Source organism: Temnothorax curvispinosus, unplaced genomic scaffold (assembly GCF_003070985.1).
Source record: "Temnothorax curvispinosus isolate PA1 unplaced genomic scaffold, ASM307098v1 QBEX01018473.1, whole genome shotgun sequence".
In the NCBI taxonomy this organism is placed as follows: Eukaryota; Metazoa; Arthropoda; class Insecta; order Hymenoptera; family Formicidae; genus Temnothorax; species Temnothorax curvispinosus.
Genome location: NW_020228253.1, coordinates 79,160 through 104,484, shown reverse-complemented (window position 1 = coordinate 104,484; position 25,325 = coordinate 79,160). Strand labels below are relative to the sequence as shown.

The following is a 25,325-nucleotide window of genomic DNA, read 5'->3' as shown; positions in this document are numbered from 1 at the left end:
AGGCAACAGGGTGATCGTGATGCGGGTCTGCGCTATCGCGAGGATGATGACGCGTGATTTGTTGAATTATGACCGGTGCTCGGTCTGGCCGCAGCGATCACCCTCGCGTGTTCACCCTTCCGGCATTACCATGGCAAATCAGATTGACGCACACCCCTTTCATGTGTACGAGTCACCGCCATCGCCACCCCGCCGCTTGTTTTAATTACATCAAAAGCGACACGTCGCCCAACAGGCACACACCTTGTCCATTAGGCACAGAACTTGAATGAGCATCGAAATCTTTCGCGTATTACGCACATTTTACATATGTAGGTATATCTTTACTTACATAACATTAAAGGTTAAATTACAAATCTATCTGATTTTTGTTCATTATTATTAAATAGTATATTTTACTATCTTGTATTATGTGTTAGCTCGATTGATTTATATTAATCATTTATTGACTTATTGTGCGCATATATAGCAGGATGTTTCTTCATCGTCGAAGCAATCGCGCATAATTCTTTCCTGCATTTAAATTTTCTAAATATATTCTGGTTTTGCGACTAGTACCAGTAGTATCTCTTGCAAATTGCAAATATGCAATAATTTACGATTGTAAAGGATATGACCGTTCGATTGCTGGTTTGGTAAAGTTTGCATTTCCTCAGGACACGGTAATTCTTTACCCGGCTGTCAAAACTTCCGTAGAACCTTAAAAGACTGAAAAATGACCTTTTAAGGCCGCGCGACGTGAACTATCAGGTGTCGAGACTGTCGATCGATCACCAGAATAATTTTATTGATTACAGCCGGCGCGAGGGACGGCGGCGGCAGAAGGTATCCTGTGATTGTGTTCGTGCACGGCGAGAGCTACGAATGGAGCAGCGGAAATCCTTATGACGGCAGCGTCCTGGCGAGTTACGGAGGTGTCGTCGTCGTCACCATCAACTATAGACTCGGCATTCTCGGTAAGTCATGACAGATGCCTTCGGTCCCAATTCGGTGACATCTAGATCCCTTCAGTCGTGGAATCCTGGATTTTCCTGGAGAGCCAAATCTCCTGTTTTTTGGACCTGGCAATCCTATAGGTCCTCGAGGATTCCTGTATCTTGGTCTATCCTTGGATGTGACCAGACATTTCGAGTTGGGGATTCAATCCCGAAGTTGTTGACGCGTCATCTCCTTGGAGTCTTAAAATAGTTCTCCTGTTCTTTAAATTTTTGAGTAATTGATTCCAACTTCCGGGATCTATTAGTTGCTAAACTTCGGGTCTAGACGCTAGTTTCCTTCAATTTCTTTACATTTCCGGTTTGTCTTATGAAACTTCCAATTTCTTAATTCTTCAAAAAAGTTTACTTTAATTTCCGTACATAAACACAGATTTTAATTCTTAATGTCTTTACTTCTAGTAGATCGTCAATTTCTGAGATTTTCAACATATATTTTTTATTTCTTAGGTTTCTATGTACGTTTCTTTCCTTTCGTCTGCGTTAAACCTCGATAATTAATCTCGATTGCTGAGTCAGATATAACTTTTGCGAACAGTTCGGAACTCAGATAAATCACATATGTTAGTTGCTCGCTTAATGGTGTGAAACGCTACCTCGCAGCAGTTAAGGTTTGAAACGAGCTAGTCGACCGTAGCTCATTAGCTATTTAGGGCCGGTTACACCAACGACGTCACTTAACGCTAAGTGTGTTTACTCAATTTTCCTGCTCCGATCCATAGGCAAACATACAGTACTGGAAGCTGCGGTCGCGACAGAGATGACCCGACCGAGGTCGGTGTTGGTGCAACCGGTCCTTGAAACCGGTCAATTAGTTCCAAACACGTATCCTACTCGTCTGCCCAAGAGGTGCAGACTGCCGCGCGCGGGGTTACACCATTAAATAGAACTTGTTACTCCGTGACGTTTGACGTGCGACGCTCTCCGGACGACGGGGTAAGAAACCGCAGAAAAAGTAGAAGAGCACGAAGAAACGATGGCGAACGCGGCCACGGGGATTGCAAGTTCCGACGACCCGGGTTGTTGCCTGGCAACCCGGGCAACCAAATCTAATAGGAAACTCATTACGGCCAGGTCTTCCGTTTCACCAAACTAAATTCTTGACTTCACTCCGACCCTCCCTCCCTCCCTCCCTCTTTCTCTCCCACTCTCCCTCTCTTCTCTCCTCTCTCTCTCACTCACTCTCACTCTCACTCACTCATCCCGTTCTTCGGTGCGACAGCAAACCCCGCTGTTCTCGTCCATCACCCTCATTGTGCATACAGGGTGTTTTAAAACCTTCTCGCCCTAAGATTTCAACGAAAGAGAGTTGAAAACCACGGAATTAAAAATTCAAGCTGAGTAGAGTATCTAAAGATCTCAGGAATCGACGTTTTAGATTAGATTTGAACTGCGTGATGTTATTAAAATTATCTTTTAGATTTTAGATAAAGATTGTATTATTAGTTTACTACTCTGTTATTGTAAAATACTTTAAGATTAATCCGGGAACGGTCACCTGTGTGCGGGATTCTGTAACTCCTTAACGATAGTTTCGGTATCATTGCGCAGGTATTATATATGGTAAAAAGGCTGCGCAACGATACCGAAACTGTCGTTAAGAAGTTACAGAATTTCGCCTCTGGATTTTCACACCACAGTGTCGAATAAATAAAACTCACGTTACACAATAAGTGCTTCTTCTGTTTTTTAAAATATTTATTTGGTTTCTCCTTACTTTTTTTCAGAAAATATTGAGTGAATTTATATACATACCGTCCTCAAGTACTAATAAATTATAGAACAATGAAAAACATGCAATATGCAGGGTACGTGTCTCTGCATTCAGTTCCGAAACCGACATATCGGATTTAGCATATAAAAATAAATCGAAAATGTTTAATAAACATATGCCCGAATCCGTACGGTTTCGGAGTTATAATAGGGTATTGAAGTTGCTTTTGTATAAGAAAACATAAATTAAAGTTCTTTATTCTGTTTAAAGCTTTACAAAGAATGTTCAAAAATTTCTCCGTCGACTTCAACACACTTTCTAGAATGAATTAATAAATTGTTTCAAGCTTTTTAAAGCTTAAAATCTAAAAGCCGTTGTGTCAGTTTTGGCACTGAGTGCAGGAACACCCCGTATAATTAATAACAATAACTTTTAATTGGAGATATAAAAATCACCCTAAGTACCTATGTTTATACAAAATAAAATGAGGTGATCGTTTCCGAGTTAAGCGATAAGAAGATATTTATACGTAAGGAAGGAAATAGTGAAGAGTGTTACAGTACAAAAGGGGGTCATATCTCGTTAAGTAAATTCGAAAGGTGACACACGATGACAGCAAATAGTAAATCCAAATTCTAGAATTCGATTCTGTCGATGGCGGAATGAAAAACAGAGAAAGAGCAGCGAGAAAAAAAGCCTTAGCAAGTAGTGGGATAAAATGGCGACGAGACGCCCAGGAAATTTCACTCCGCAACGACCGCAGTTTTTTCCTCGCGCCCGCGCGCCCGCGCGCGCGTGCGAGAACCCCCGTTTTTTCCATTTTTCTTCGTTTCGGAAAAATGATGCGGCGCTTTGTGGAGCGTCGCGCCGACCGGCGCGCGATACACCGAACCCTATTCCCTTCCACCCGCCCCGTGTATACCAGCGTGTACCGGAAAATTTAAATCAACGAATAGCGTTCAGCAGTTCTATTGTAACGAGAAGAATGGGAGACGCGGAAGCGCAGCGCGACAGATACGCCGGAGGTTGAATATCAAATGGGACATGACCGGTGCTTTATTTCTATTCCGCTTTCATGTTCTCGCACCTCTCTCCGCGGTGCGTGTGAACGTGTGCGCGCGCGAAAAAGCTTTGTACGCTTTTTTTTTCTCCTCCACAACGTAGAGCGCGAAGAATCGTTATTGGATCGGACCAGACATGGCCCGAAGGCTAGAAGCCGAGAAGACGAGGAAACACCGTCTCGTAGGTAAGATGGGAAAAGATTGTACGAGGCGATGCAAACACATCCCATTACACAAAAGTCTCGGAAGATTCTAATCCTCTAGGAATTCAACGTCGCGAAAATCCAAAGAGAAAGAGAGAGAGAGAGAGAGAAAGTACGAAGGAGGTACGAAAATCACCCTTCCCAACAATCGATATCAGATTGCATCGCTAACGTCCTATTGAATAAAAGTCTTAGGAGATAGATACAACAAGCGAACCCAGTCTTCCATAAAACTTTAAGCTGCGAGAAGTCCGAGGAAAGATAGAGAAAAATTAACCCAAACAGCACAATGTTCAAAATAGAGACATAAGACGTCTTAAAGACGTCGTTAAAGATACGTCTGGGAAAGACACGAATATTCCCAATTCCCAATTCGATTAGACGGCTAATTATTGAACAATCTGTGGGGGAAACACTAACCCTAACTAATCTTACAAGAACCCTACGTAATCTCGTGGAAACTTAGAAAGGGGAAAATCGGGCGTTTTTCCATTCTGGCAAAGCTTCCCAAATTATCGATTTGCCAAGGCCGGTGGGAAACAGTCGGCGCAACATCGTTGACCTAGATCCTGACGACAGTAACGCCTCCCTTGTTAAGGCACCGAGTGCCCTAAAGTTAATGCGCACCGACAAGTATATACACGGCGGCTCATAATGGGAATAATCCTCTTAGCTTCCGCGAAGAACAATCTCCAGTATGTCGGCGGGTAAATATGATGGATAATTTAATGGCGCGCGGGCGTTTCAAGGAGCGCGACGGGGCAAACATACCCGGCCAGGCGCGCAGCCTTTATTGCGAAGGTGAAATATCACGTCCGAACTTGCCAGCAACAACAATCGTTGCTCGCGATTTAATTCGGGCCGAATGAAAGGAAGGAAAAGGCGGGAGAGAATCCTCCAAGGGCCGAGCCTGATTCGATTAGCGCTAATCTAATTTCCTTCCTCCATCTATATTAAAAGAGATTGACTGCATTGGGATAGCTGACACTGCTGCTAATTCCCGGTTTCGTTTAATTATAAAATTGATAATTAAATAATTGAAGAATAATATCACTGAAGAATTCTTATTTTTTTTACCAATTGGCAATATCGTTTTATGATAATGGCAAAAACTCTGAATTGCGTGCGCGAATTTGTTCCCATTCCTTATAATTGGATCTGGAGAAGGAAGAAAATAGCCATAATTACCGTACAATGTAATGAAATGCACTTAGCTCGGAATCATCTCGTTACTATTCCAGCCGCATAGTGTCGAAATTTCTTCGTATTGTGCGATTGGGGGTTTCCATGCAGTATTCAGCCGTGGGCGATAAAACTATGGAGCCCAATGGAACAAATATGGGAATAAATATGCACAAATCTAGACAAGCTGGCAGATTTACGAATCCTGATTTATTTGGCGGAAACGGAAGGGAAAGAATAAAGTCGGCACTATTGACGAATGTATTTCGACGAGGACGAAGTCGCGGGAAACGGTTTTGCGTATCATGACAATGCTGAACCCGACAAATCGGAGTAAGACTGTTGCCAATGGCGCCATCCGGCCGTCATAAATATCACCTCGGCTCCGCCAATTGATAGCGATATCTCGCTCGGCGAAACGATACACAAAGTAGGACGTGATACGCCATCTGAACACTAAATCATACCCGGCTGCTCGCCAGACGAGCCAATCTCTACATCCCGTAGCCATTTAGCCCTTTCGCGCGGGAGAGCCAGCGCGGGTACGGCGCGAGGTTCCTCTAACAGACCAAATAATTCAGATATAGATGCAAAAAACAGTTAATACTTCAAGCAGAATGTAGGTAAATTGAATTTAGCACAACAATCTGTAACAATTGTATTGGAATTTTTTAAAACGTGTTGTGATTTCAAACATAAAAATTGGATTTTTTCAAACATATATAGGAAAACAATCTATTGTAGTTAGTTTCTTCAAAATATCATCGTAGAGTTTAATAACTATAAATAACTATTTTAAAGAAAAATATGAAAACATTATAATTACGGATTAATCACTAATGAATATATAAAAGTAATTTACTATAAATATTCAAGATTCGAAAGGATTTTTTTTTACATAATCAATAGTTCGTTAAATTATCAACTATTTGCTATAATTAATTTTTTATATGTACCTTGAGAGTCACTAAAAGATTAAACATAATTATATCTCTAAGCCTAGAAAAAATTAATGACTATAATATTATATCTCTAGATTTTCTTCATTTGCTCATTTTCCCCATTTACAATTAGATTAATGACTAATCCCAATTTCATTGATATCCCACGATTTATCTCGTCTGTCGTTCGATGGTCCGCGACATGCGACGATTGGAGTTAAGCCCATCGGCGGTAATTCCGGTGCGATCACGGTGATGTTATACTACCCGTAACCGTCGATAATGGACACCCAGAGCGTCGCATTTACCATAAGCGGGGGGCTTGTTTTGATTGCAGGCTTTCTAAACGCCAACACAGACTCGCACTTACGCTCGCCGGCGAATTATGGTCTGATGGACCAGATCGCGGCGCTACACTGGGTACAAGAGAACATCGCTTATTTCGGGGGCGATCCCAAAAACGTCACGCTGGTAGGACACGGCACCGGCGCTGCCTGCGTTAACTTCCTGATGACCAGCCACGCGGTTCCCGACGGTGAGTCACGTTTCCATTTGCAATGTTCTTAATCCGGGAACGATTTCTAGAATGACTTTTACATCCTAATTAAAAATTATTGTTATGAATTGCATATTGTATATTTTTGATTGTCCTATAACTTGTTAGTATTTGAAGCCATATATAATAGATTTACTCAATGTTGTCTGAAAAATGTTGTCTCAATGTTGTTTCAGTATTGCCATGTAAATCCCAGGTAGCAGAGTGACATCAAATGACATCATAATAACGTTTTAATGACGTCTTAGGCGTCATTAATAAGACGTCTTTAGACGTTATTCTGCTACCTGGGATATCCTTTTTTCTATTAAGTGAATTCAGTCTTGGAACTTTTGAATATGGATTATTCTCGATGGATAAAGAAAATTACTGACGTAAGCTTCATTTCTTCGACACTGGAGTAAAAAAAGTCACCCCAAGTGACCCCGTTCCCGGGTTAAATTTGTATTAACGCAAGGGCGCTTCGTTCTATAACACATAAATAATTATATTAAAACAATTTACATTAACGAAACTGTACATAACAGTGCAAATAAAAAGTTTAAAAAGATAAAGTACAAAAATTTTTGGCAAAAAAAATTGATTTAAAATTGGCCAATAAACTTTACAGATAAAGAAAAATATACAATTAATCTGCATATGTATATGAGTTACATTTTGTACATATATTATGTAACAAAATATCTAGTTTTCTTGAAAAGGACTAAAATATATTTTCAAAAGTCTTTTGGCCTGAGGAACTTGTACGGAATAAATATACATGTAACAGTGTCTTAGACTAACCTATAGAAAGCTGTTTCTCTTGTCGCATCGTATGGAAACAGATAATGTCAGGTAGAAACGGCAGAGTGTAAGAGGAGAGAGACGTAGAGGGTAGAGGTCGAAGAGCGAGAACCCGCACGAGACAATGATACGGAGAAGCCAGGAATAATGGGGTGGTTTACCAGACGTCATAAATTATGGAGGAATCAGCTGGCCCCTACCACCATTGACAACTCGCAGCTGTAGTGAATTATCATCCAGAAGGTCCTCCGGCGATAAGCTCTGCGGTTACGAAACAGATTGTGATACTCTGTTTTTTTTGTCCCCTCAAGTTGATAAAACCAGTACTACCGCACGTGATCGAAGAATACGATGAAGAATAACAGGGAGACCCGGACCAAAAAGTTATATCGTATCTCTTCTTTACGAGCTGATGCACTTCTCGTGCAAAAACTGACCGCGATATGGCGATAAATAATAAAGAACAATAAAGTTTAATTTCTTATAGTTAAACTACGGATCTTTAAATGTTTTTAAGAATTTTACATTTCTTCTATAATTTTTGCTTTTATAACATTAGATTTAAAATAATCTGTGAAATTTAAATTTTTTTTGTAATCTAGATTTCTATTTCCGTTATAAGTAAAAAAACCGCACGGACTTATTGGCCAACCTATATAATATCTTTCATTGAATATGTCCAATGTGCATCTCAACTGTTCCCAATATTTTGTATCCCGACTTTAACAATTCCCGAATTTTCTTGTTAGTTTCTCATCTTCTTTGATTCTGCATCTTGAATAATTTATACGCTCGAATATTTGGACCTTGGGCTTCCTTAAATACTCATCTCATGATTTTTCAATTTCTCGATTGCTTCAATCCTGCATCTTAGCTCTCTTCTGATTTTTCGATTTTCTTGGATTAGAGATTTTTTTTTTCTATCTTTTAAATTCTAATATTCGGATCTCTCAATTCCTCGTTTCCTTTGATCTCGCACCTTTAATTCATCGAACTCTTGGCTCCTGGGGGGGATTTTGTTCTCTCGAAGGAATTAATTAATCCTCGGGTATTATGGGAGACCTGCCATTAAATCCAAGTAACGCGACGGAATTTGAGCCGGCGATAATCCTTTAATAGTCCTTTAATGTCGAGCTTCGACACCGTCTTATCGTTCGGTGTCGTCCTCTCTCAACGGCGACGGATATCGGAAGAACCGGGGGCCATCTTGATTCCGTAATGTCGGAAATACGTCAAGGATGCCGCCCAGGATATTCAGAGTTTACCCTGGTATCTCCTTCGCTAAATGAATGAGACCGAATCAGATGTCGACGTGTATATCGGGCTGATAAGATCAAGACATTCTCCAAGACGTATCTCGTCGAATATCAAGATAGCTGGCCAAGCAAACTGCGATTAGACGTGGGAAAACATCGTCTGTCGCTTTTTACTTTGCCTTCACCTCGCTTGAATACGCAGATATTGCGAGAAAATTTATTAAATGAAAACAACAAACCTTTCTTGTATTGCATGCAAATTAATAACGTATAATTATTAAAGTATTATAATTAACAGTAAGTAAATAACAAATTTAGAAATAATAATATTGAGAATTATAAACACAACATATTAATAATAATATAGAAATAATTAAAACCAATCTCTGTCTGCAACAAATTAATTAATTACAAATGATCAATAAGAACGTTTTTTACAGTTTTTAACTAGCACTGTGTACGAGATTTGGTATATACGTATAAAGTATCTTTCATGGAATATCTCTCGCCTCCTCGAGATATCAAGATTAACGACTCACAAAATTGGGATTAAGCGACTTATCCCGGTCTTCTGTATTAAATAATAGATGAACTAACACGGCGAAGTTGTGTAACGTCGTGTATACGCTCCTTCCGCCTTAATTTTCTTGGCGCTACAAACCGTGCGCTCTCTTGTCTATTCATCCCTTACGTAATGTCCAATTTTACGACGTGTGATGAGAAAATTAATGACTAATAAGCCCCCGCGCGACTCTTTGTTCTACCTTAAAATATTACATACATTTTATTATTACTACCGGAGAAAAAAAACTTCCAACATTTTATTTTCCTCCATTTTCTCCGATAGAGAAAATAAAAATTATTAATTAAATAGAAAGACGTTTCAGCAGCCTCGAAAAATGAATGAGAGCTCGTTCAGTTAATTATTAATTTTCTCATTTACGTAATATTAACATAGAGCGAATAACGTAAGCAATGTAAAAATGTAGATAATAATAATCAAGTAATTTTCATAATGTATACTGACATACGAAATAAGATCGTGACATAAGTTTTCTCCGCAAAAGTTCTCCCATCGCATTTTCCAATACCACGATGCATTTATCCGGGTTCTTTTTTTAGACATCTTTGTACATGGCCGCACGTTCGGCGACTCATCCTTAGAGCGGAAATCGCTGATAACGTCGTAATGGAAGTCGTTGATTGGAAATAAATCTATCGAGCGGTCGCGAGATGAGTATTCGTTACTATGCATTGAAACTCGGATTGTATTTCGTTTACTCAGGTAATATCGTAGTTCCGTCCGCGCGAGCAGGGGGAATCGACCCCGAAATCATCTCGAAATTCAATTCTGTGCGTCGCGATATATAATCTCTTCCCCACACGCGAGCAAACACTCCTTGCATTACGAGATACGATTTGCAAGTCCCGAGATAAAGCGGGCCACCCCTCTCTCTCTCTCTTTCAAAAAGTGCGACACAAAGATTCCACGCGTCGCGCGCGGATTCCGGAATCGCATCTTGAATCGCAGCGATTCTAAAAGATATAGAATTTTTACGATGCAAAACATTTCCGGGAACATTTCCCGGTGTACGTACAAAGGACGCGAAGATCACGACATCGCTGGCACTGCGCGGAAAAATAATAATAATAATGGGAGGAAAAATACTTAGGCACTAAAGATCTTACAAAGTGTTATTAATAATTAATTATGCCTCTATTTGCCGAGAGAAACGCTGTAAAATATATATTAATAACGTCTTAATAACAGGAAGATCCTCATTTCTTTATTATTATAATTATTATTCTGAGACTGATAAATTACGCTTTAATTAACATCATTTATAAAGTAAAAATGTATCTACTATATTCGCTGCTTTCGTAGCAAACCTTTGTGAAACACGCACTGTACGTGACATCAACGGTGACTCGATTGCAGGTCTGCTGTTCCATCGGAGCGTTCTGATGTCAGGCAGCGCGCTTTCACCCTGGGCGTTGGTGAGAGGCGCCGCCAATTACGCCATGCAGGTCGCCAAACACCTAAATTGTTCGTCGGTGAGTACAAACATGTCCTCCCGATCGCGTCCAAATTATCCCGCGCGTCAACCTATAATTTCATTAATCCTTCCACCGTCCTCTGGAGCCTCTCTCTCTCTCTCTCTCTCTCTCTCCAAAAATAATGGCATCGTTAATTAATATAGAATTTAAACCATGTGTATAACTGCGGCATTTATGTCGAAATTTGATTTTATGGAATTGAAATGGAAGCAAATTTGAAGGCAGATTTTACAAATAATAAACCTACTCTTTAAAAGTTGAAAAGTGAAATATCACTCAAAACGAGTAAAATGCGAGTGTAACGAAAAGTGAAAATTGAGTGACAACCCTTTGTTTCGGAGTGGCTATCGCAATCGCTCTAATATATTAGTGACGAAAGCACTCTATTAGATTTAAAAAGTAAAAAATCAAATTTGTAACGGGGAGAAGATGGGAGTGAAAGATTTTCAAAAATTTAAAAGCTCCGAAAAGCAGATTTTGACTTTACGAGACAGTGAATGCGCTGAATTTAACGTTAAATTCGGGATACATTCCGTTCATTTCAGAGTTTACAGGGTGAGACCGACAGGACGCGTATCCGTTATATTTCATCGTGTCGGCACACTCTTCCCCCCCTCCCCCGTGGGCGTTAACTCTTATTCGCTCGTTTTCGAGCGCCGCGCGGCTCGCATAATTCGCGATAATTCCGATCGTCGGCGGCGAAATGACCGCGTAGAAGCGGCCGGGCATAAATTAAAATATCAAATGCGAGTACACTCGCGCACCCGGTGTTTTTACAGCATTAATTACGTAATACCAATTATATTAACGGCGCGTTTCAATTAAGCTAATATACACTCGAGACATCGGCCGCCCCCCGATAGGCGAGTGCAATGCGCGCGCACTTTCAATAAAAGGGACGTTAAATTTCGCAAATTGCAGGTCTGGGCGATGCAAATTTCGTGCGCGTACCAGTCACAGCGACGAGCCGTGAAAATTATTTTATCATTCAGAAATATCTTGATTGCTCGAATAACATTTTATATATCGGTTTCACCGGAGAAATGACATTAAATAAAATTATATAGCTATCTCAAATTTCAATAAAGTATACTATCGTACCATTATTCCGCACAGATTCGTTATTCCCATCTCGCTCCTCTCTTCTTCCTTTCCCATTTCTTTTCTTTTTTCTCTAGATATATTCCTGCGCGCTACGAGCCATGAAAAATATGTTGTCCTCGGTTGACGGTTATTTTATTAAAGGTGAATTACGTACTTGGCTCACTTTATTACCGCAGAACCACCGTGACGTATTCCTTATTGAAATTGATATGCACTGCTGTAAATTCCAGCGACGATATTCTCCCGATCCCCAGCTCGTCGGAGTAGATCCTCGATATCTACAAGCCCGCCGCCGTCGCGCGTTTTCTCATTCATCAAAAATAACGCAATAAAAGATAACCCGGTTCCCCAACAGTGTTTTTCCAATTCAAACTTTCCCCCGTGGACATTTTCGGGCGTGTGTGGACGAATGCGGAGGTGGAAATAAAATTGATTCCCCGCTATACAAGTCCGCCGATCCGAACGGCATAATATGATCCCTATTCGCAATTTCCATTTTCGCGCGCGCCGCCATTTTTGCGCGGGACGCTTTTAGAAACACACTGAAAAACAATCGATGTTCCAATTCTCGTTTAATCGTTACTTTCAATCGTGACCCGCAAATCGGGGCCGCTTAGGCCCCAATATACTATATTTTTTGGCTAACGATTCGGAGCTTTTTTCCCGAGCTCTGATGTTATTCGGAAAAAAACAGATAAAAGAAGGACGTACATACCTATCTGAAAACCATCTACGCTCTATTTATGTATTTTTCGGTAAAAATGTTTTGAATGTTTTGAACCTCAAAATTAATATCTTTAAATGGATTTTTACCGACAAAAGTTTAAAGCCGTGTAATATCTGAAAAATCTTTTATTCAACATTTTAACCTAACTAACAATATCAATATTCTAAACTAATTAACAATATTTAGCATATACATATAGAATAGATTATTAATGTTTTATACATGCTTTGATCTTTATATATGTACACATATTATAAGATTATGCCCTAGAACAACATAGAAAAGGAATAATTTAACATATTAATTTTCACACAGTTTCCCAAACAACACAACGTTCAAAATCGGGACATAAGACATCTTAAGACATTCAAAGACGTCTTATGTCTCGGTTTTTTGGGCATTGTGTTGTCTAGGTTATTTTTATTAATCGGACGATAAGAAAGATCTTTGTAATGTTTGACCGAGAAAGAGTAAAGCTCCGACCCAATGGAGAAGGAGTGGAGCTCCTCCAATTGTCCATATAAAGAAAAGAATAATAAAAATATTTTGTTATATCATTAATTAAATATGTAAATATGTCAAGAATAACAAGAAAATATTCAATCACTATACATACCTATGTGACTTTATTTGAACATTTTATGCCTTCGTCTTTTTCGTTGGTAAAAATTTATTTAAAATGTTCATTTTGAAGTTATTTACAATATTTTCACAGAAGAATACATAAATAGGACGTGCACGGAGATTAAATTTTCGAAAGTTAATCCAAGAAGAAAAAAATCTCGAAATTTATCTGATTCTGCAGTTACTTTTATGTTCTAATAATCTATTCAACAGAGGGAAAAACGGTTTTAAATGTTTTTATTACGTTCATACAATAAGCGTTTCCTCATTCTTCAAACAAATAACGAAATAAACTTCTGCGGTTCTTTTCCTTCATCTGTTTATCGCGCGTGATAAACCGCGCATAACGCATGGAATAACTCACGTGGCAAATCGCCCGAGCATAACGGAAGGCGTTCCCAGAGTTGACGCGTTTCGCGCGCGGGACGTGCGGGATCGTGTCGGGAAAGGGTCGACATTTTCCGGTGGCATTTCCCGGCAAGGATATATACCGTTGGAACAAGGGCGAGCCTTAACGAGGCCACCACCCCGCGCCACGGCACCACACATCGTGCCGGCAAGGTAAACAAGATTTTCGTGCGTCGCTCAGCGAAATTCAGCCGGCGCCGACGCGCCGGGGCGTCCGGAGTTTGGACTGGCCGCCGCGCCGCTCCGGTCTCTCTCACCGGGCGATTCGCTTTAATTTCGAGGGTCGCACGCAAATGAATTGCTTTAACGTCGGTAATCGTCTTTGGAAATCCAGCTCGCCAGCGCAGACGCGGCGGTTAACCGCAATCGAATGTCGAATCACCCGCTGACTAAATACGACGTCCTGCGTGTGTGCAAAATTGCCCGCGCGCCGCACGCGGACGTCGAGGATCCCGCCGTTATCCCACATCGAAATCGGGAGCCGCGTCTCTGATTGTGCCGATCCTCTCCGTTCCCGATAAAATTACCGGGCACAATCGCGTTAAATGTTACGAGTTAATGGGGTATCCCGTAGATCGCGGTCCTAATTGTAATGACAGGTTCTATGGCCAATCTGGATTCGAGTTTCGTTTTCTGAGCGAAAATGCCGAGAGGAGATTATTAATCGCGATCTTCCCCAATTCTTGTGTGGCATTGCTGCTATAAATCTCATAGAGTAGTTACGCCACTAACGTATCAGAAGCGATTGTTACTCTAATTTGAGTAAATGCGGGCACTCATAAGGTAGGAATAAATTTTTCACTTACATTTTTAGAGAGGCTACTCTACCGGAGTGATACGATCTCACTCTAAAGCTATAGTGAATCCCGATTCACTAAAGATCGATTGACAAATCCCAGTGAGAAACGATACATCGGATCGACGTCGATTCGATATTGATTCTATATCAGATCTCATCGATGCGGTTTTGTCAGGTTGTTGAACATCGATAGTTTCAAATATTTCGAGGTTATTTCGATGTTATGATAACTTTGCAAACAATCTGTTGGTAGCATGTAGCAATATAATATAATACTTTCTTTCAAGATTTTTAATGTTTTTCATGTTTGTCCATTATCAATGATTCGATATCGTTTCGATATCGATTCGACTTTGTGAGATAAAAAGAACTAAATTGTTTCCTGAATCGAAGAAAATTGAAAATTATTGTGTTTTGAATTACATTAACTAAGTATGCGACCTAATATATATATTATATATAATTTATATAAATTATATTTTATGTATCATATATATAATGCCCTTTTTAGAAAAGGATTATATACATTTATATATATGTTGTTAATATGAAAAATTTGTTACCGGGGATTACGTTTTTCAATGAAAAAAAAACGAGTTAATTATGGTTTTCAGTAAGAATAATAAGTTATTATTATATTATTAATTAATTATAAATTTATTTAAAAAATATTATAAATATTTAAAATATATTATTATAAAATATTCTTAAAATATATTGGGACAACTTTGCCCAATAATTAAGAGTCATGCATGATGCACGCAATCAAATCGATGTTGAAACGATGTCGATTTGAACTCTTTGACATTAATTTGACATTGTTTCGACATTGATTCGATTGCTATATTTTTCATAAATATCAAATAATTCTTACAAAAAGGTTGGAATGGAATCCCTCCGTTTGCAAACTCTTTATGACATCAAAAAGCATTATAAAAGTGCTCTAGCTATCATACGAAATATATCGATTTTTCAAGGATTTCGATGTCGGTGAATGCTTGAAACTGACCATTTGAATATCGAAATTGATGTGAAGATCGATTTTATATTGATATCGAGATTTCGATATCTAATCGACGTCGATCCGATGTATCGTTTCTCACTGGGAATGACTCTAACAGAGTGAAATTTTTCACTCAAAGTTGTGAGTGACACAATTCACTTCTGGGCAATAATCTACTGCACTCGAAAAGAGTGCTCTTTCGCTCAAATGCAGTGCGATTTTACTCCAACTTATAGAACGCAATTTTACTCTTTAGAGCGGCGACTCACTCCGAAGTGTACGGGCTCAATTTTCACTTTTCGTTACACTTGGCATTTTACTCGTTTTCAGTGATATTTCATTCTTCGACTTTTAGAGCGATGATTGTATAGTTAAGCTTAGTTATATTACGTACTTACAATTTGTTATTGTAATCAAGCATATAATTACGACACTGTTAAAGTTTGCTCGAAATTAAACAAGAAATATGCTCGTGTTATTTATTTGTTTTCCTGAAACCCAATTTCCACAGTTCTATCTTCTTTAGTTGCTTCAACTCGAAAACTGTTGTCAGCTCATTTTCACTAAAAGAGAAGGTTGACAAATATCGAAAAACGTTAATGCTCTTCTTTCTTGCGCTTGTAGAGTGGTATAAAAACCAAAATGTGGTAATGGAGGATTCTGATCGTTATTATCCGTCTGAAGTGTGTTGATTTTATTCTGTCGCGCAGGTGGCGGAGGATCCTCAGGCCTTGCTGAAGTGCTTGAGAGACGTGTCCTTGAGCGAATTGGTGTCGGTGCCCGTTAAAGGGCTGGCGTTCGCGCCAGCCTTCGGCCCCAGTATAGACGGCGTCGTAATCGATCCCGGCGATCCCGAGGATCAGGACTACACCCTGCAAGTCGACACGATCAATACGCTCAACAACATTCTTCTGAGGAAGGACGTCGTGGCGAAACTGTCGAGGTATCGTCTCGAGCTTTTCTTTTTGCCTCCAACCGTTATAACTAGCAAAATCGAGCATCGAGGCAAGAGAAAATAAATAGCGCGAGAAACAATACCCGAGTTTTGCAGAAACATCACGGAGAGAGATAAAATCGCATCTTGCAACATCGAAAATAACTCCTTTTATTCTTTGTTGGAAAATACGGAAAGCTCGCATAAACAAGACTATAAAAGTATCGAAAAATGTATCCAATGTGTCAATGGAAAATCTTATTTAAGAATTCTATGAATTCAAATATCAATAGTTGAAATTTTTATACTTATATTGTTAATTTTTTCCGTGATTTGTGGAATTTTCTATTATTTTGACAAATATTGTATAATGCGGAATTCTACGTAAACAAAAATCTTCCAATATTTGCAGGATCCACAACTAAAAAGGAAATTTCTCGTATCTCAAGAAGCTTTTTATACTTTAAGACGAAGCTCATAAGTCCGTAAATGTTTTGTAAATTGCGAGCTTGTTAACATTTCGTGAAACTTTATTTTATCTCTTTTAACGATAGAAGAAGAAAAATTTTTGAATTATTCACAAGGTACGACCTGATGGTGGGTGTTGTTCGTTCCGAGGCGTATTTTTCGCTAACTGCCGACGATGCTCAGTATGGGATCGAGGCCGACAGAAGAACGAAGATCCTGCGTCAATTCGTGCGGAACACGTACACGTATCACCAGCCGGAGATCCTGGCAACCATAATAAATGAGTATACAGACTGGGAACGACCTGTGCAACATCCCGTCAATATTAGGTAAATTCTGAAAGACTAAATTTAATTAAAAAGAAATTTTATAACAATAATCTATTAAATAAACAAACAAAGGCAAATAAGAGCTAGTTCGCAACGATGGTCGGGCGACAGTATAATAAAACAAATATTACAATTATAAATAAATTAATATAATAAAGTAACTTTATTATATAACATACTTTATTATATTAAATTAATTTATTTATAAGTGTAATATTTGTTTTGTTACTGTCGCCGGACCATCGTTGCGAACTAGCTCTTATTTGCCTTTGTTCGTTTATTTATTATTATTAAGAGCTTTATACTTGATAATAATCTATTATTTATTTTAATTACCATTAAGTATCTATTTCAATTAATCTTCAGCTATTATTTATTAGCAATACTTAATCGTATATATTTACTAGTTTTTTATATACAATTATTTGTTTTATTATTTATTAGATTTATTATAAATCTAATATTTACTTATCAAAGTTATCTTGTTTTCTATTTTAAAATTTTTTATTTTTGATTAATATACTAATTACTTCTGCTTTAAAATAAAATACGTAAATAATTTTAAATTTTACAGATTTTCTTTAAAAAAATTACAAAATTTTATATTTCACTTATTTTAATTCTATTATCGGTCTTTAAGTTTATTTTCAGTTAGAGCTTGTGGAAGGAGTTTGCGAAGTATATTTATATGAAAACCACAAAAAGGATATATATACATTTTTTTCAGAGATGAAACTCTAGAGGCCCTAGGGGATGCGAATACAGTCGCTCCGGCGACGAGAACAGCGGATCTTCACAGCCAATCCCATAGGAACTCCTATCTATATGTTTTCGACTATCAAACGAAATTCGGAGACTATCCTCAGGTTTGTTATCGGAATATACTTTTTATCTCACAAGCTGGAATGAAAAAGAATTGGTATAATCTAGATTACTAGAAAAAAATCTAGAGAATAAAAGACATTTGAAAATATATCTGATTATTTGTGAATATATATACTTTTAATTATTATTACATTATATCCACGATATTTTTGATATTATTTAATTTGTCTTCTAAATTGTGGAATTTAATAATAAATCTCTTGCAATAAGTACAGATTTTAAATATACAAGAAGCTCAACTAAACACACATCAAAAAATTCTATTAATAAAAAGTAGCGCGGTAAAGATTTTGGTAAGTTTATTTAGATGCGTAATCTCATCTGTTTTTCATATTAATTATTTATTTAGGTCATTTATAACGCCTACATGTATACGAAACATAAGTTGGGATTCACCGGAAATGCGACAACACGGTGGCAACTCTTGCTCATATCTGATTTCAGAAACTTACGATGGAGCGTACGGCTCCTTTCCTCCCCCATCCCCTTTTCCTTTAGCTACTCCTAGTTTCGAACTTTGAATAAATTTCAGTGGCGCGATTATTAATGCTACATATATTAGCAATATCCACTCTCCTCTCATCCGGATGTCTAACAAGAAACGGATGTGTAGAAGAGGAAATCCGAAAATTGCACCGATAAGATCAGTTATTACCGTTTGCGTGAAATTTCGCGATATTATTTCAATATATATATATATATATATATATATATATATTCTTCGCCTACATCAGGGTTGATCCGTGAACCGTGTTTCAATTAGCCACACCCCTCGAGTACACAGATAAACTAAAAATAAATACGCAATGTATACGACACGGGGTACGGGAGAATTAAAAAATCGTTAAGTGTTCGAGAAAAATTTTAGAACAATCTTCTAAAAAAAAAAATTTCCTTCGACTTTTCGCGAAAGGTAAAAATTCGCTGAATAAATTATCACCGTCCATATTTATCCCCCCGTAAATTCGAAAAAACAACGGCGAAGAGGTGGAATTTTAAAGGAGCCCCGAACGACGCGACGAGGAAGGAGAAGGAGAGATTTGAAATTCCACGTTCGCTTCGCACCTGCAGCTTCCGCGCGCACTTTTTCCCTTCTCACCCCATGCCGTCATTTCTGCCGGCACCTTTATGCCTTACACCCGGTGCACTTTGCATACGAATATCGTCTGGCACCTCGACCTGGGCGATCACCGTTGCCGTCACCGGCGAAATGAAAGTGCATTAAACGTTCAACGCGCCCCCCTCGTCCCCCCTCCCGTCTCGCGTCGCGAAGCCAACGAAGAATAAGGATCGCGCGTAAACGCTGCAACGAACTTATTGCGTCTGCACGATTGCATCCAGAAAAACGTTTCGGTTGCATTCGAGGCGAAACGTTCGCCTCGCAAAGGAATATAACGCTAACTGGAATATTTCATATTCCTGCGCCGTGAAGTGAAATATATAACTCGAGACATTGAGACATTTTTAATGCGTTTGATATTTCAAAGAAGTCTAAGCTTCGTATTTCGCTCGATCGTTTAATCCAGCAATTGTAAAACGAGTCATAACAGATTAATACGTTAATTCGTTGAAACAATCAAAAGAGTAATTAGTTCCTGTTTAATGAATGATAATTTAATCGTGACTTGATTACTGCTATTACTCATTAAGCATTCCGACAGTTTATTCTGTAATTGTTTATAACATCAACCATTGATTCAGTTACTCAATCATTATTGGATAATATTTCATTCTTGGATTTTGGAATTGTAGTATAAAAACCGCTTTGAAAGTCGACTGTAGGCAGAAACATGATCCGTTACTTTCTTGCGAATAATTCGAATTTTTTCGAGGACGTAAAACTCCGCGCTTCAGGCTTGTTAAAATGGCAGGCAAACGCGAAATTTGCGAAACAGGCCGAGGTATTTTTACAATTTCAACGAGAAATCGTGAGTGCCCCTACTGGGTCCCCGGCAGATTCCACGAATGCTTCCATGTGATCGAGCGTGAAAGAACCCTGAAAAATTCTGCTGAATTCCGCGGTTAGCTCGGTCCGTCGATCCTTTTTCATTCATCCCTGCTCCTCTTCTTCCGATTAGACCACGCGATTGAACTATTAAAGCCAAAATTAGAGTTATCTCGAGCCGACTAATTTTTTTATTTGTTATTTCAAGCCGAAAACAACAGAAAGAAAACGAGAGATAAACACAAAAAATTATCATATCGTATTACATACAAAAAATTAATGGAAATAAAAATAACGGCAAAAACAGAAATAATTCTTATTTTTGTTTCAATTTTTACTGTCTCGCTTCTATATTTATTTATTTGGAATTTACACATTTATACTTTTATTGTATAGCATGTTAATTATGGCGTATGGCTGCTTATCGGCTAGGTAATCCCATGTCAATTACTTGCCATGACTACTGCACTATATTAGATAGATTAAATCTGCTATCGTTAGAAAGTAGGAGACTAACCTTTGATCTTACATTTATTTTTAAGCTTCTCAATTACTCTACTGATTGTCCGGATTTGTTGAAACGTATCTATTTTAACATCCCGACTAGAGAATTAAGACAGTACTCCATCTTCCACCTTGGGTATCACCGTACTTTGTATAGCGCAAATTCTTGTGTAAATAGGCTAATAATATCTGCAAGTAATTTCTCCAATAGGGTTGACTTTTTTGGTGGCTCTGTATCAACTTTTAAACAAAAACTTTCTCGTCTACTCTTGTAACTTGAATGTTCTCCATATTATGTTGTAAAATTTTAATTTTATTTTATTGTTCTTGTTTTTTCTTTTCTCTTTGTACGCTAAAGGGTCTATTACCTGTTAATAAAGTTTATTATTATTATTATTATTATTATTATTATTATTATTATTATTATTATTTCAGAGGCCGGGATGCATTCACGGAGAGGAGCTGCCATATTTTTTCGGAGCGCCCCTGGTCGGAGGTTTGTCCCATTGGCCGAAGAACTATACCAGGGCCGAGATAGCGCTCTCCGAGAGCGTGATACTCTATCTGACAAACTTTGCACGCACGGGGTAAGTTGTCGAGCAAGCGTATCTTTCGCGATGCTCTTGTGAAATAATATATGTATTTTCTGTTCAACAATTCCTCTCTATCGACCAGGAATCCAAACGAGGGCACTCCTGATCCTGGACCCCTCGGTTCCAGACCGGAAAGGACCAAATTTAAAAATATCGACTGGACCGCTTATGAGGCCGTCCACAAAAAATATCTTAGCATAGGTGAGCCTTCATAATGTTTCTCTTTCGTCTAATATTTTTTTATGAAATATTTCCGTCTTATGAAATATTTAAAAAGTTTATATTAAATTTCTTTTTAATTTATTTACTCTTTTTTTATACAACAGACATAATGTTGAAAAATTTTGATTTTTATATCTTTTTATAGCGCAAAGATTATTATAATATCCCAGTAAACAAAATGATAGCAGTACGTCAGCAGATTGGTAACAGATTTGATCAGACATGCCGGTAGACTGACATCAACTGCGTCCACATTCAGCTTATGTTCTATCAGCAGAGTCTACTAGCATAATTAGACAGCAGATTGGCAGCAGAAACCGCGCAGAGCCTGGGCGGTTCCTGCAGGATCTGCTCGATTTCTGCAGCCAATCTGTTGTTCGATTATGTTAGTAGACTATTATACTTCTATTGGTTTTCTGCCAATATCACGTTAATATATCAGAACAGGCATCAAATCTATAGTCTTTCTGCCGACAAAACTTTTAGCAGATACTTGGCAAGATCTGATGCTTTAGACAGACTTAGCTTTTGTACATATTAATCTATACTATTATATAAAATCCTTACGGGTGGTGTATGTTTGAACGTTAATAACGTGAAAACTATTGGACCGAATTTTTACCACAAGTACATGAAATAGGGCTAGAATTTTCCGGGGAGTGCTATAGAGTGTGTAGTTTTTTGTTACTAATTTTCTGAAAACCGATTTTTTTAATTTTTCTAATTCTTACGGGTAAAAGAATTAAAAAAATCGGTTTTCAGAAAATAGATAACGAAAAACTATACACTCTATAGCACTCCCCGGAAAATTCTACCCCTATTTTATATGGTTTTAATACAAATTCGGTGCAATAGTTTTTAAGTTAAAAACGTTCAAGCATGCACCGCACCCGTAAGAATTAGAAAAATAAAAAAAAACGTTATTAACTTAAAAACTATTGGACCGAATTTATATTAAAACCATATAAAATAGGGGTAGAATTTTCTGGCGAATGCTATAGAGTGTATAGTTTTTCGTTATCTATTTTTTGGAAACCCATTAAAAAATTTTTTTTAATTCTTACAAGTGTGGTGTATGTTTGAACGTTTTTAACTTAAAAACTATTGGACCGAATTTGTATTAGAACCATATAAAATAGGGGTAAAATTTTCCGGGGAGTGCTGTAAAGTGTATAGTTTTTCGTTACCGATTTTCTGGAAACCGGTTTTTTTAATTTTTTTTAATTCTTACGCGAAATAATTGACCGAATCTCGGAGAGGGAGAGGGAGAGAGAGAGAGAGAGAGAGAGAGACTATTGAGCGAGATTATTTGCGTGTATTATTATACATGTCCTCCGGGGCGAAGCCCGGGTAACCAGCTAGTATGTATATAAAATAAATTAAATTGCTCATACTTGTACATTGACTTTTCAGAGCTCAAATCGAAACTGAAGAATCACTACAGGGCCCATCGCCTTTCTTTTTGGTTGAACTTGGTGCCCGACCTTCACAAACCCGGCTCGGACGATGTTCCTAGATCGCATCATCTTCTCGATGCCGAGCAGGTATTACAATGTTATCATAAAAACCATTGGTCAATCGTATAATTATCAAAATCAAAACAAGTTGAATCAATCATATTGAATTCAGGAAAAATCTTATCTCCAGGTGCCGCCCAGATTCATTCAGAGGGTGCCGACGACCACGAGAACGACCACTTTAGAGGTGACGTCCATCGAGAAATCCTCGTCCAACGTGTCAACGGCTATGCCCAGCGACATTACGTTCGAGGACACCACGGCGTTACCCGAGGACGGCTTCGCGGCGTATTCCACCGCCCTGAGCGTGACAATCGCGATCGGCTGCAGCCTGTTGATCCTGAACGTACTCATTTTCGCCGGGGTGTATTATCAGCGCGACAAGAGCAACCACCAGCACCACGGCTGCTCCAAAAAACGCCAGGAGAACGGCCAGATGCCGAACAACATTTGCGGTGAGCTGGAAACCAAGACCGCCGAGCGGCATCACATCCAGCACATACCGCCGCCGGAGTTCGCCGACCTTCAGAATAATACCTGTCACGTGCCTATGCCGCCCCCGCCACCGAAGAATACGAAGCCCGGCAAGCCTGGCCAGAACCTTATCATCAGTCCCAACCAGCTCCAGCAGGAAAGCCTGGCCATGACCGGCACCGGAACCTTGAAAAAGGGACACAATCACCCTCAGGTCATGGAGGAGCTGAGGGTCTGACTCTAGGCGACCGCGCGGTCACCGAACTAACATGGCCGCGAGGATATTATATAGGATCCCCGAAGCAACCGAGCGTCAGGGAATCATTTCGAAATGGAGCTCTCCAATGGTTAATCTGACCATGGACATAATCAGGACACTGAAGAAGAAACACAATCATTGCCAGTTCACAGAGAGGCTGAGAATCAAGCTCTAGCGAATACCGAAATACTTTTAGATTAGAATCCTGAAACCGTCGAATGTCGGGAAATCGCGTCGAGGTCGAGATGGCTCTTCAGAATGTTCTTCGTCATCGGTTTGACCACACAAGCAGAATCCTCCTGTAGAAAAAACCGCGAGACGATTAACAGAGACGAAGTCTGAAATCAAAACGGAAAACCGATTCAGGAAATAATGTTTTCCAATTGATACTCGACGGGAAGTGGGACAATTCTTCAAAGTTTTTTTCGAAGCGACCGTGATATTGTCGATAGATAGGAAGTGATAAAGGATAAGAGGTGAATGAAGTGACTTTCATTGTTACGTGAGGAGTATGAATTAGTGCAGGGGCATAACTGCGGTATTTCATGCACGGAAGCCGACTGCTGGCCTTTATATAAAAGTCAGAATCAAAGTCGGGGTCCGGTCGTTTCGGGCCAAGCAGCGTTGCTTCCAATTCGCTATGCCTCTGTGTTAGTGGCGACGCCATACTGTTATTGTTTTCTACCTTTCGAATTTGCGACCAACTGCCGAAAATCATATAGTCTTTGATGGATAGAGAAATCTGCGTTAAGTAGGACTCTCCATCCTCCTCCCCAAGAAAAAAAAATCAATCGCATTCTATTTCTTTTTTGACACACATTTTTCATCTTATTGTATTCTCTTACTCATTTTATATTATAATTTTTACTTTATTTAGATTTATCTTATTTAAATATTCCAAGTATTTTATTTAAATATTATAATTTTATTACTAAAGATTAATATTATCTTTTATATATTTTATCAATTTTTATTGTACAAAATTTATTGTAATAAATTAGCAATTATAATTAATTTATAACTTCCTTACGCACACAAAATTAATGATCAAAAGTAATGGTGCTTTCTTGATCTGCTTTTATGTTATCTGCTGTTCCTTTCTTCCTTTCTCTCTCTTTCTTTCTCTCTCTCTCTCTCTCTCTCTCTCTCTCTCTCTCTCTCTCTCTCTCTCTCTCTCTTTCATTACCTTTCCACGTAATATAGACTGAAGGTTCGAGCCGATTTGAATCGTGCCGACACTGTCCTCGTTCTTCCGAGTGATGATGATTATGACAATGGTTCGAATCGCTGCCACGACGATTTATTTCTATGACGTCGATCGTTCGAATGCTCAATTAAATACTTAATTAACACTTTCTTTCTCATTAATGACGTAATTAAATTTTTACAAAAATTAAATTTATTTAGCAGCTAAATTTTACCGTGAATAAAATTTTGACAGAACAAAACTTTGATGATTTCGTAAAATAATTGCAATGTTCCAGTAATTTTTTACAAATTAAAATGTGAAATAAAAGAATTCTGACTCTAATTACGATTTAGACAAATTTCTACACAATAAAAACTTGATAAATTTCTGAGAATGAAAGGGTTAAGTGGGCGATCGAGAGAATCGAACAATTTCTTTTTTTTACTGTAAGAATAAAAGAAAGTCGAATGACCGATAACACTCAATAGCATACTGCCAAACACGATCGTGAATTAAGAAAAAAAATTACGTGGATCGTTGAATGGAAAATCGTGATAAGTCAAAAATTCGAAGACGAAAAGCTGTTGCGATA

At 38.5% G+C, this 25,325-nt stretch overlaps 1 protein-coding gene across 2 annotated transcripts in view; it reads left to right on the top strand.

Annotated features, from left to right (window-relative positions):
* The window catches only part of LOC112468441 (neuroligin-4, X-linked), a 149,283-nt gene extending 124,884 nt beyond the window's left edge, over positions 1-24,399 (top strand). Inside the window, exons 3-12 of one of the 2 annotated variants that reach the window (XM_025037610.1) lie at positions 798-956; positions 6,434-6,631; positions 10,631-10,746; positions 16,125-16,357; positions 16,933-17,145; positions 17,873-18,011; positions 20,915-21,066; positions 21,155-21,273; positions 22,708-22,838; positions 22,924-24,399. In XM_025037610.1, the coding sequence (XP_024893378.1) occupies positions 798-956; positions 6,434-6,631; positions 10,631-10,746; positions 16,125-16,357; positions 16,933-17,145; positions 17,873-18,011; positions 20,915-21,066; positions 21,155-21,273; positions 22,708-22,838; positions 22,924-23,523 (2,060 nt within the window). In that variant the 3' untranslated portion in view covers positions 23,524-24,399. The remainder of the gene's footprint in view (positions 1-797; positions 957-6,433; positions 6,632-10,630; positions 10,747-16,124; positions 16,358-16,932; positions 17,146-17,872; positions 18,012-20,914; positions 21,067-21,154; positions 21,274-22,707; positions 22,839-22,923) is intronic. The other variant, XM_025037611.1, reaches the window with a different exon arrangement.
* The last annotated feature ends 926 nt before the right edge of the window (positions 24,400-25,325 follow it).